This window comes from Dendrobates tinctorius, unplaced genomic scaffold (genome assembly GCF_039654945.1).
Source record: "Dendrobates tinctorius isolate UK_male_01 unplaced genomic scaffold, ASM3965494v1 ptg000022l, whole genome shotgun sequence".
NCBI classification, from domain to species: Eukaryota; Metazoa; Chordata; class Amphibia; order Anura; family Dendrobatidae; genus Dendrobates; species Dendrobates tinctorius.
In genome coordinates, this window is record NW_027361690.1 from 80,443,771 (window position 1) to 80,456,484 (window position 12,714).

The 12,714-nt window shown below is 45.9% G+C and overlaps 1 protein-coding gene across 1 annotated transcript in view; it reads left to right on the forward strand.

The window, feature by feature from the left end:
* SYNM (synemin) overlaps positions 1 to 12,714 on the forward strand; it is a 77,868-nt gene that overhangs the window by 43,663 nt on the left and 21,491 nt on the right. Inside the window, exon 2 of the mRNA XM_073568777.1 lies at positions 1,315 to 1,439. Within this exon, the coding sequence (XP_073424878.1) occupies positions 1,315 to 1,439 (125 nt within the window). The remainder of the gene's footprint in view (positions 1 to 1,314; positions 1,440 to 12,714) is intronic.

The window sequence follows — 12,714 nt, forward strand, 5'->3', positions numbered from 1 at the left end:
CAGTGCATACCCGTGCACCCTCGGCACACTCCAGTAATGAGCACTTGGGCTCATCACTACTTCTGTCCATAAAGAATGGTTATAAACAATAAGTTACTAATTCATTTATGGGGAGAAAAGAAGACTATCAAGTACTGTATCTGACAAATACATGAGCTTACTGAGGGTTACTGGAGTTCCTCTTTAGGTAGATCTGGTTGTTCAGAATTAGAAGAGTCGTTTCAGTAAGTAGTTTATTGATATTCAACAAGCAACAGTGTCTACGGTGATTTCATCAAAGCAAATAAGAGAAATAATTTTAGCAAAGGGCAGGAGTGGGCGAGATACAACGTCAGGCCAAAACTGATATATGTGGATGCATTCAGATGTGCAGAGCTAAGCAGATGTGATGATGAGAATTACATATTAACGTGGCAGTAATATGGGAGCTGTCAGGAAATGTTCAACACCTTCATAGGACTCCTCTACATAGAATCCCTATGGGTCTGCAATACAGGCCAGGCTATAGGTACTCTGATTTCTAGTAATCATTTGGGTGTTTTGTCCAGTGAATTTTATTTTTTGTCTTGTGGTATTCGGTTCTTATTTTTGTACCAAATTCTTCAAAATGCTGCATGTGGATTGAATTTCGCGCCAAGTCAAAGATACTCTTTTTTTAACTTCTTTTAGTGCAAAAAGTTGCTTGATCCTTTAAAAGGTCGCACGTTAGTCTTTAGTTGTTCAAAAATAAAATACAATCAGACAGATGTGTGCTCCTGTAAGGAACTGGAGTACAATTGTGCAAATTTGTTTGTAACATTTTGAAGTCAGAAATAATTAAGGAGGCTTAAACATCTGGATAAGGAAAACTATGGATGAAAACAGAAAAGTCACTAGCCATGCAGTACTGGGGTCCTGAGGTTAAATCCCACCTAGCACACCATCAGCAATGAATCTGTATGTTATCCCTGAGTTTGCTTGAGTTTTCTTCAAAGACATATTGTTAATGAATCTTGACTGTGAGCCCAATAGGGGCAGGGATGATAATGTCTGTAAAGCGATGTGGAATTAATGGCGCTATATAAATGAGAAAAAATTAAAATACGAAAATACGGTACTAACCTGTATTGCACGCAGATGCTGTACAGCTCCATACTAAGGCTCTGTCAAGTGCACAATCCATGAATAGTATATGATAGTATTGATAACTACATACTGTAGCTACCATTTGATAGAATTTATTATAACTCTAAACTGATCTGACAAGTTTAGGAAAACAAAACGTTATGTTAGACAAAATGTATATTACTACTTGTTATTAATTTGTTCCTGCAGATCATAATAGAAGAGTTGGAGAATCAAAAACGGAATATCACCCTAACCATCACGGAGCGTCTGAAGGATTATCACGACCTCATGCAAGTGAAGACAGGACTCAGTCTGGAAGTGGCTGCTTATAGGTAAGGGGAACTTGGAATATATCTCTTCTGCTAACCTAAATTCCATTGGGTGGTCACTTCTGATATCTGTGGAAAGTTTTGCAGGAAATCACATTTTTTATGCAGGCTGAGATTTGAAATGGTAAGAGAGGATACAATTATTTTTGAACAGCTGGATATATAAGCCTACTTATTTGAAAGTGATATAGTAAATGGTGGGATAATTAAAATATAACTTTTATGGTGGAGGGGTTGCAATCGCACCCAGTTTGTAGAGCCTAGTGAGGCATAAAAGGTCCCTTTGTCCCATATAAAAAGCCTAGTCCTATTAAAGACCCATAATAGTTGGGGGCCTAGTTAGAGATTTTGCATTGGTGCCAATGAGCTTCAGGTTGTGCCACAGGCAGTAAACTTCATTAATCTGATGTAAATCCTGACACCTCCATTGTCAGTCCTTAGGATAATTAAGCCAAACAATAAAATAAACCGAAAACACTAAACAAAAAAAACAGAATATAAAAGCATGAGGTGCACCTCTATCGGCACAATCAGATCCGGGTGAAAAAATAGCTGAGGATGCTGATATGAGTGGCACCTACCCATTTGGAAATTTGAGTGAGAACATTCCTTTTTTTAAATAAGATGATTATGATAGTATATACCATCTTGCAAGTTTGTCTGATCATATGGAAATGAGTATGATTTCATCTTATCTTTTAAATAGTTGACACTGAAATTAATTATCTTGTTTAAATTCCCAGTTATTAATGTGCCGGTTTGGTATTGGGTTGAGTGGAGGTCAGTATGATTCTGTGGAATCTTACCTTGGAATTTATTTATTTGGGTAGGTGTCACTAGTGTCAACATACTCAGCTGTTTATTTATAACCCGGATCTGACTGTGCTGGTAGAGGAGCTCTGGATTCTGTGTACAGTGTGACCCCGGCTGTACCCGTATGTGCCCAGTTTACTATATGTGAAGACAGTTTTACCCTCTTTAATAAACTGTTTTAATAAACTATTATTATTTTTTCCATGTGGACAATTTTCTGTGTGGGCAATTTTCCTGTGGACATTCATGGCTATGGGCTTATTTTGGTGTGCATTTTTTCTGTGGGCATGTTTCCTTTGGGCATATCTCACGGAACCGACAATTACCTGTCACGCACAATAAAGATAGATTTATCGATGTAATAATTTTGCAGAATCTTACCTTTGCCAATCTCATCCCTGTTCATGCAAAGAAAATCAAATCTGAAATCCCACGTGGTCACTAGTGTTCGATCACAGACTGAATATGAGTCAACAGTGTGATGCAGCAGCAAAAAAGGCAAATGCAGTTCTAGGATGTATTAACAGAAGCATACAGTCTAGATCACGTGAAGTCATTATTTCCCTCTACTCCTGTTTGGTCAGACCTCATCTGGAATATTGTGTCCAGTTTTGGGCCCCACATTTTAAAAAAGACATCAACAAACTGGAGCAAGTTCAGAAAAGAGCGACCAGAATGGTGACCGGTCTGCAAACCCTGTCTTATGAGGAAAGGTTGCAGGATTTGGGAATGTTTAGTTTGCAAAAGAGAAGACTGAGAGGAGACTTAATTGCTGTCTACAAATATCTAAAGGGCTGTCACATTGTAGATGGATCAACTTTATTCTCATTTGCACAAGGAAAGACTAGAAGCAATGGGATGAAACTGAATGGGAGGAGACACAGATTAGATATTAGAAAAAACTTTTTGACAGTTAGAGTGATCAATGAGTGGAACATGCTGCCACGAGAAGTGGTGAGTTCTCCTTCAATGGAAGTCTTCAAACAGAGGCTGGACAGACATCTGACTGGGATGATTTAGCGAATCCTGCTTTGAGCAGGGGGTTGGACCAGATGGCCCAGGAGGTCCCTTCCAACTCTACGATTCTATGATTCTATGACCAAGTTGTCTATGGCTGACTAGTAAAATTGATTCTGGACGACCACCCTAGACCTAAATGCAAATATTATTGATTTTACTGATTTGTGGCCATCACATTCCCCATACACTTTAATGAAAAGGTGGCCTTGTTTTTTGTGACCATGTGTCCATGTATGTGGAGAACATGATGGACGGAAATGGTGGATGGCACTGAAGAAATTTACAGTATGGCTGGAAGTTGTGAGGAGCTGTGTGAGAAATGGGCACAGACATGAAGTAGGAGGGTTTTCCAGCACAAATGGGGCAAAGTATTGGAATGGTATTGTAGGGACATGATATTATCTCCTTGTAATGGAAGTGATTGGTTAAGGTAGAGATAGTCCTTGTTATTGTAGAACCTGTTCAAAAAGAGTAAAGAACATGAATTTTCATATTCTCCAGAGCTTCTCTTGAACACACCACGACACAATTCTACACATAGACATACAGTTGTGGCCAATAGTATTGACACCCCCTGCAATTCTGTCAGATAATACTCAGTTTCTTCCTGAAAATGATTGCAAACACAAATTCTTTGGTATTATGTTCATTTAATTTGTCTTAAATGAAAAAACACAAAAAGAATTGTCCTAAAGCCAAATTGGATATAATTCCACAACAAACATAAAAAAGAGGGTGGACAAAAGTATTGGCACTGTTCGAAAAATCATGTGATGCTTCTCTAATTTGTGTAATTAACAGCACCTGTAACTTACCTGTGGCACCTAACAGGTGTTGGCAATAACTAAATCACACTTGCAGCCAGTTGACATGGATTAAAGTTGACTCAACCTCTGTCCTGTGTCCTTGTGTGTACCACATTGAGCATGGAGAAAAGAAAGAAGACCAAAGAACTGTCTGAGGACTTGAGAAACCAAATTGTGAGGAAGCATGCGCAATCTCAAGGCTACAAGTCCATCTCCAAAGACCTGAATGTTCCTGAGTCTACCGTGCGCAGTGTCATCAAGAAGTTTAAAGTCCATGGCACTGTGGCTAACCTCCCTAGATGTGGACGGAAAAGAAAAATTGACAAGAGATTTCAACGCAAGATTGTGCAGATGTTGGATAAAGAACCTCGACTAACATCCAAACAAGTTCAAGCTGCCCTGCAGTCCGAGGGTACAACAGTGTCAACCTGTACTATCCGTCGGCATCTGAATGAAAAGGGACTGTATGGTAGGAGACCCAGGAAGACCCCACTTCTTACCCCGAGACATAAAAAAGCCAGGCTGGAGTTTGCCAAAACTTACCTGAAAAAGCCTAAAATGTTTTGGAAGAATGTTCTCTGGTCAGATGAGACAAAAGTAGAGCTTTTTGGGCAAAGGCATCAACATAGAGTTTACAGGAGAAAAAAAGAGGCATTCAAAGAAAAGAACACGGTCCCTACAGTCAAACATGGCGGAGGTTCCCTGATGTTTTGGGGTTGTTTTGCTGCCTCTGGCACTGGACTGCTTGACCATGTGCATGGCATTATGAAGTCTGAAGACTACCAACAAATTTTGCAGCATAATGTAGGGCCCAGTGTGAGAAAGCTGGGTCTCCCTCAGAGGTCATGGGTCTTCCAGCAGGACAATGACCCAAAACACACTTCAAAAAGCACTAGAAAATGGTTTGAGAGAAAGCACTGGAGACTTCTAAGGTGGCCAGCAATGACTCCAGACCTGAATCCCATAGAACACCTGTGGAGAGATCTAAAAATGGCAGTTTGGAGAAGGCACCCTTCAAATATCAGGGACCTGGAGCAGTTTGCCAAAGAAGAATGGTCTAAAATTCCAGCAGAGGATTGTAAGAAACTCATTGATGGTTACCGGAAGCGGTTGGTCGCAGTTATTTTGGCTAAAGGTTGTGCAACCAAGTATTAGGCTGAGGGTGCCAATACTTTTGTCTGGCCCATTTTTGGAGTTTTGTGTGAAATGATCAATGTTTTGCTTTTTGCTTCATTCTCTTTTGTGTTTTTTCATTTAAGACAAATTAAATGAAGATAATAATACCAAAGAATTTGTGTTTGCAATCATTTTCAGGAAGAAACTCAGTATTATCTGACAGAATTGCAGGGGCGTTAATACTTTTGGCCACAACTGTAGCTGAATTTTCTAAGATGTATCAAACATAGTATCTCCTAATAAAATACACTTCACACAAAAATAACATTTAGCTTAAAATGCCATTGAACTCTATGGAGTTCAATTGATACGACCATCATACAAACGCTGAAATGTGGCCACCAGCATCCAAATATGACTATATCTCTGCATAATATGTTTTCTCTGGTTTCAAGGAAAAATCACTCCAGCCATGGCTGATATTCACCCAAGTAAAAACAGAAGTATCCATAGCTCCAGATTAGAAACTTCTTTATTCATTTATCAAATAGTAGTAAAGTCCAGCAGAAAGTAGTGAGCAGACACAACTCAAAGGTGTTTCCAAAGCACCATATGTCCTTAGATATGGCCATGGGAGGTCCAAAGTCCCTTCTGCTACATATAAAGTAGCAGTATTATAAATGATACATGGTAGGTGAGGTGTCCTGATACACATTTGGAGCGGGCTCAGGGGCTATAAGTACCATCCACCTCAATGGCCTCTGTGGGGCGTAAAATATGAGATGCATATGTCCTGCAATGCAATCTCAATCCTCCATACTATTTTCATGACCCTAATCCTGGACCAAGGTGCATAATACTAAATATAAGCAGTGACATGAAGTCCAGGCCCCTGCTAAACATTGCGTTTATGGGCTGGATATAAATCTGTTTCCCTTTGTGTTTTTTGGTAACGTGGTGCTCTTACCCACTTTTTGTTACTGTTTGAATGATCGTTCGTTATTATTTATCATCACTGTCGGTAGAGATGCATGAGGCTAATGTAAATTGAGTCTCCCTACTTCTACAGCCACCTGTCCTCAGGTTCATGTTACAGTGCAAATGGCTGTCGTTATCCCTCTGGGTGTGGTTGCTATGTTGGCTATCATTTTTTTGTTCACACGTCACATACTGAAAAAACATTATCTCTAGTCAGAGAGCAGTGAGTCAGTTTCCGAATCCCAGTAGGATGGTGTCACGTATGAGTCTGCTTTTATTTTGGGTCTACGTTCTCAGGACTTAAAGCTTCAGTTTAGTTCTTAGCCCCTGTTGCCACATTTATGAGGTCCCTCTACTTATTTAGAGTTCTCTATGGTTGCACAAACCACTCACAACTGTAGTCAGATCCTTTGAGCCATCTGTCAATCATTTATCATTTGAACAAAAGTTTTGCTGCCTGAAGCTTAGGCCCCCGTCACACATAGCGACGCACCAGCGATCCCGACAACGATATTACCTTGTCAGGATCGCTGGTGTGTCACTACATGATCGCTGGTGAGCTGCCAAACAGGCAGCTTCACCAGCGATCAGCACCAGCGACAGAAGGGTAACAAGTGACGCACGTCGCTTAGTTACCCACTGTGTACCTTAGTTACCAGCGCGCTGGTGCAGGGAGCTGGTAACTAAGGTACACATCGGGTTTCTAAGTGCCGCGCGCTGCTTAGAAACCCGATGTGTACCTTGGTTACCAGCTCCCTGCACCAGCACGCTGGTAACTAAGGTACACATCGGGTTTCTAAGCGCTGCGTGCCGCTTAGAAACACGACCTTTACCTTAGTTACCAGCACGATGATCGCTGGTCTTCCGCCTGTCACACGCAGTGATGCGTGCTGGCCAGAGGGAGCCCAGCGATCAAAAAAATGTCCAGCCCATTCCAGGACGATCAGCGATAACCGGCAGGGGGGCCGATCGCTGGTAAGTGTCACACACAGCGATCTCGCTGGTGAGATCGCTGTTGCGTCACAAAACTTGTGACTCAGCAGCAATCTCGCTAGCAAGATCGCTATGTGTGACGGGGGCTTAAGGGTGAACACTGGGCTCCATTACACAACGTACTATACATTCATGGGTGACCACATAAATATTGATGCAATCATACATTTCTAAATCTTAACTATAACTATAAGCAGTCATCTTGTTATTCTCAGATTGCCCATATATCTTAGTATAAAGTTAGCTGAACCAACCGATTTAGAGTCATTGACTAGCTTATGTCTATAGGGGCCTGACAACTTTACTCCGGCCACACAATGACAGGGAAAATATGAATGGATATCTTGAATATCAATACTTGATGCGTTTCTTCTCATAGGATATACAGTGGGGGAAATAAGTATTTGGTCCCTTGCTGATTTCGAAAGCTTGCCCACTGACAAAGACATGAACAGTCTATAATTTTAAGGGTTGGTTAATTTTAACATTGGAAGATAGAATATCAAAAATAAAATCCAGAAAATCACATTGTAGAAATTATATACATTTATTTGAATTTTGCAGTGAGAAATAAGTATTTGATCCCCTACCAACCATTAAGAGTTCTTGCTCCTACAGACTAGTTAGACACTCCCAATCAACTCATTACCTGCATTAAAGACAGCTGTCTTACATAGTCACCTTTATAAAAGACTCCTGTCCACAGACTCAATTAATCAGTCAGACTCTAACCGCCACAACATGGGCAACACCAAAGAGCTTTCTAAGGATGTCAAGGACAAGATAATAGACCTGCACAAAGCTGGAATGGGCTACAAAACCAAACATAAGATGCTGGGTGAGAAGGAGACAACTGTTGGTGCAAATAGAAGAAATGCAAAATGACTGTCAATCAACATCGATCTGGGGCACCATGCAAAATTTCACCTCGTGGGGTATCCTTGATCATGAGGAAGGTGAGAGATCAACCTAAAATTACACGGGGGGAACTTGTTAATGATCTCAAGGCAGCTGGGATCACAGTCACCAAGAAAACCATTGGTAACACATTACGCCGAAAAGGTTTAAAATCCTGTTGTGCCAGCAAGGTCCCCCTACTCAAGAATATGAAAAGGAGGATGAATGAACTCATGGAGATCAACATCCGACACTGTGGAGACACCATTACGTGTTTCTCAACGCAGTGATTCTAGAGCACTGCCCCCATCCCTTATGGGAAATATGTAAAACATGCAAAACAGAAGCCGCGGAGACACCATCACATGTTTCTCAACGCAAGCAATGACCAGCCAGGTCTTTGCCCGGGAAGGAACAACCACGGGAAGGGCAGTCTCCAATGAAGGAAACCACCTATGCCAAAACATGGTATCCATCCACATACAGCTGTTTCGGGGTATTGCCCCTCATCAGTGTGGAGTAGGAAACTGGCTGGTAGGAGCAATGCCTAGTAAAAAGACTATGAAAAGGAGGATGAATGAACTCATGGAGATCAACATCCGACACTGCGGAGACACCATCACGTGTTTCTCAACGCAGTGATTCTAGAGCACTGCCCCATCCCTTATGGGAAATATGTAAAACATGCAAAACAGAAGCCGCGGAGACACCATCACATGTTTCTCAACGCAAGCAATGACCAGCCAGGTCTTTGCCCGGGAAGGAACAACCACGGGAAGGGCAGTCTCCAATGAAGGAAGCAGTTAGCTGCGCAGGTGGTCTGTGATTCGCCACCCTACATCGCTGCCGCTTGCCCCAGTCCGGGGACTGCGGCCCATCCCTCCAAGGACTCCACCGGGGCCTGTGGGGCTCCAGTGTCATCAGCACGCCGGAGCACGCGAAGACTTCGCCAACACCTCAGCAACTGGGCCCAGTGACTACTACGCCGAAAGACCACCATCCCGAACGGCGAGGGACGTCTGGACGGCTAAGTTGACTATATATTTACGGACGGCCTTCCGCGGCCCTATAGTGACCGGCTATTGCCGGAAGTAGTCGTGTTCTACCCGTTTGTGTTTGATTGTTTTAGAGCCCTGCAAGAGCAACCCGTGTTGCCCCTTTTGGTGATCAAGCCGTGACTGAGGAAAGTTTCCCTCTAGTCTTATAAACGTTATTATAGAAAGCACCAAATTGTCTCGCGACTCGTCACTGCATCCTGCGTACCTGCAATTACCACATTTTGGCGTAGTCGGCAGAATGCAGTCTCCGAGCGCGGACAACGAGGGCCCCCGGCTCAGCATTTCTTTGGGGGCCATGCTAAGCAATCTACCCAGGTTCTCCGGCAGCAATGCTATGCTGTGGAATTGGACGGAGCGAATGCGTGGGTTATTCAGGATGCATCTGCTTACCCCTGACCTAGAGGCAGAAGTGGCCCTGATGGCGTTGGACGGGGAAGCCCGGGATACCATAATGTTGAGGCCCCGGGGGCAGCGAAACACCTTCGTCAGGGTGTTACAGGTCTTAGAAGAGGCCTATGGGGACCCGACCGATGTGGGGAAACTGAGAACCCAGATGTTTACACGCATGCAGAAAGAGGGGGAAACAGTGATCCAGTATATGAATGTTTTGCAGGAACTGTTTTTAGCCATTGAAAGGAAGGATGGAGTCGGCGTGGGGACCGTGGACGTAACATTACGTGACCTGTTAGTAACTGGGTTACGAGACACCCTGACAAGACAGGCTTTGTGAGAGTGGGTGCGAGTGGACCCACATCTGACCTTTTCAGAGATAAGGAAGGAGGCACGGGTTCGGGAGCAGGAGCAAGAGGCGACGGTCTCCGTGGGGGTGGCTCGGAGTATCGAAGCATCCATAAGCGTCCTGAGCGAACCCTTTTGGGTACAAGAGGTGAAGCAAGAGATACAGAGTATTAAGGGTGAACTGGCCGAAGCCATGAAAGCGGCCACAAGGAGTCGGCCAGGGTCGGGTAAAGGAGGCATGAACCATCGCGGCCCCCACCCAAGTCGGTCCCCATGACCATTTGCCTGTTACGATTGTGGAGAATTGGGACGCTCCACCCGAGAGTGCCCACGTTCCAGTGGGAACCTGCCCCGCTGGCCAAGAAGAGCAGAGGACCCTGAGCCATGGGGACGCCACCTGGATCCGGAGCTCATCACAGGGGGTGGAGGAAGTCACGAAGACCTGGTCGCGCAATGCCCAGTGGTATGGGCAGAGATCGAAGGCCGTGCCGTGCGATGCCTAGTAGATACGGGATCGCAAGTTACGACCATGCCAGAGACTTATTTTCGGCAGCATTTTCCCGAAGCAGTGAGACCTCAGTGGGGGACAGTGATAAAGTTGGTAGCCGCCAACCAGCTACCAGTTCCTGTCGTCGGAGTAGCCTGGATGCAGATTTCGATAAGCGGCAAATCACTCGGCCGCCGGGGAGTGCTCCTGACCCAGGGAGACACAAACAGCAAACATCCGGTTATTCTGGGTATCAACATACTACGAGAGTTCGGCAACCTCCTCCTCAATGAACCCACACAAGAGACTCTGAGCCACTGGGGCTCTCGCACGGCCCAAGGGCAGGTCTTCCAGCAGTTGGTGCGGTAGGCGCGAGTGCTCCAGGAGGCGCTGGGCAAGGTCATCGCACCGGCAGCCCCCCCGCTCGTGCTTCCTCCAGGGCAGACGGTGGTAGCTCTGCCGAACTGTGCCCCAATGCCACTGGAGGGCGTGGAGATGCAGGTGGAGCCATGTTACTCGGAGCGCCTGCACCCTGGCATACTGGTAGCCTGCTCACTGGCCACGGTGCAGGAGGGGACCGTCCTGGTGCGTTGTGTCAACCTGGAAGACCAAGATATCGCCCTGAAGCCCCGGGCCGAAATGGCCAAACTAGTGAGGCCTTTGGAGAAGATGGTGCCGGACCCCGCGGTCCAGTTGAAGGTGCGGCCCAGAGATCCTTGGGCAGTAATGGTACGAACCCAACAGACTGCTGTATCCTCAACCCAGGAAAAAGGTCGAGCCATCCTGGAGAAAATGCGGGCCGAATTTTCTGGCCTAGCGCCAGCCCAACTTCTCCAAGTAGAGACACTTCTTGGACAATTTTACAGTGTCTTCGCCAGCCACGAGGATGACTTCGGATGTACCACGGCCATCACGCATGGGATCCCCACAGCAGGAGTGGCCCCCATCTGGGAGCGATATCGGCAAATGCCACCACAGCTATACAAGGAAGTGAAGACTCTATTAGCCCAAATGCTCTGGAAGGGGGTCATACGAGAAAGCCAGAGCCCTTGGGTGGCTCCTATTGTCCTGGTTTGGAAAAAAGATGGCACTCTGCGTTTTTGCGTGGATTATCGGAAGTTGAACGCCTGCACCATCAAGGATTCGTATCCATTGCCTCGCATAGAAGAGTCTCTGTCTGCCCTGGGGAACGCGACGTACTTCTCAACCCTAGACCTGGCCAGTGAGTACTAGCAGGTGACAGAGAAGAAGAAGACAGAGCCAAGATGGCATTCATCCTTCCCATGGGACTGTTCGAGTTCAATCGGATGCCGTTTGGGCTGGCCAACGCCCCAGGAACTTTTCAGCGGTTGATGGAGCGGTGTCTAGGAGACCTCAACTTTGAAGCCACGTTGATATACCTGGATGATATTATCATCTATTCCGCCACGTTCGATGACCACCTGAAGCGGTTGGGGCAGGTGCTCGGCCGGCTGCAGAAGTATGGGTTAAAGGTAAAGCCCCAGAAATGCCACCTGTTCCGCACCCAGATCGAATACCTGTGGCACACCGTCTCGGCAGAGGGCGTCCGACCATCCCTGGAAAAGGTCGCTGCCATCCGGGGGTGGCCTACCCCCGAAACGGTAAAGGACGTGCGGGCCTTCTTGGGGTTGGCCAGCTACTACCGTCGATTCGTGAAGAATTTTGGACGCCGAACTCGAGCCCTGCAAGACCTGCTGAAGGGGGCTCCCACCGGGGCGAATGGACAGAAGATCAGTGGCAGCAACCGCAAGAGGATGCGTTTCAAGATCTCAAAGCTGCTCTCTCGGACGCCCCGGTACTGGCATATGCGGATTTTTCGCAACCGTTCATCCTGCATACCGACGGGAGCCTCCAGGGACTAGGAGCTGTGTTGTCACAGGTGCAGAATGGCCGGGAGAAAGTGATCGCCTATGGTAGCTGGTCGCTGCATGACTCAGAACGCAACCCGGACAATTACAGCTCCTTTAAGCTCCTCGCGGTAGTGTGGGCAATGACGGAGCGATTTGCAGAGTATCTGGTGGGCTCCGAAGTAGTAGTGCGGACCGATAACAACCCGTTAGCCCATTTGGAGAATGCCAAACTGGGGGCCCTAGAGCAGAGGTGGGTGGCTCGGATGGCCAAATTCAAGTATAAGATCATCTACAAATGGGGTGCTGAAAACGTGCACGCCGACGCGCTCTCCAGAATCCGACACACCACCCCAGGAAGAAGTCAAGATGACGAATTAGAAGCAGATGAGATGCTGTTCGCCCTCACCACCGCCACGCCTACAGTCAACACGCAGGAAGTGCCTCATCCGGGGCTCCTAGGAGGGATGCTGGAACAACCCCATGACAAATGGATTCAGCGGC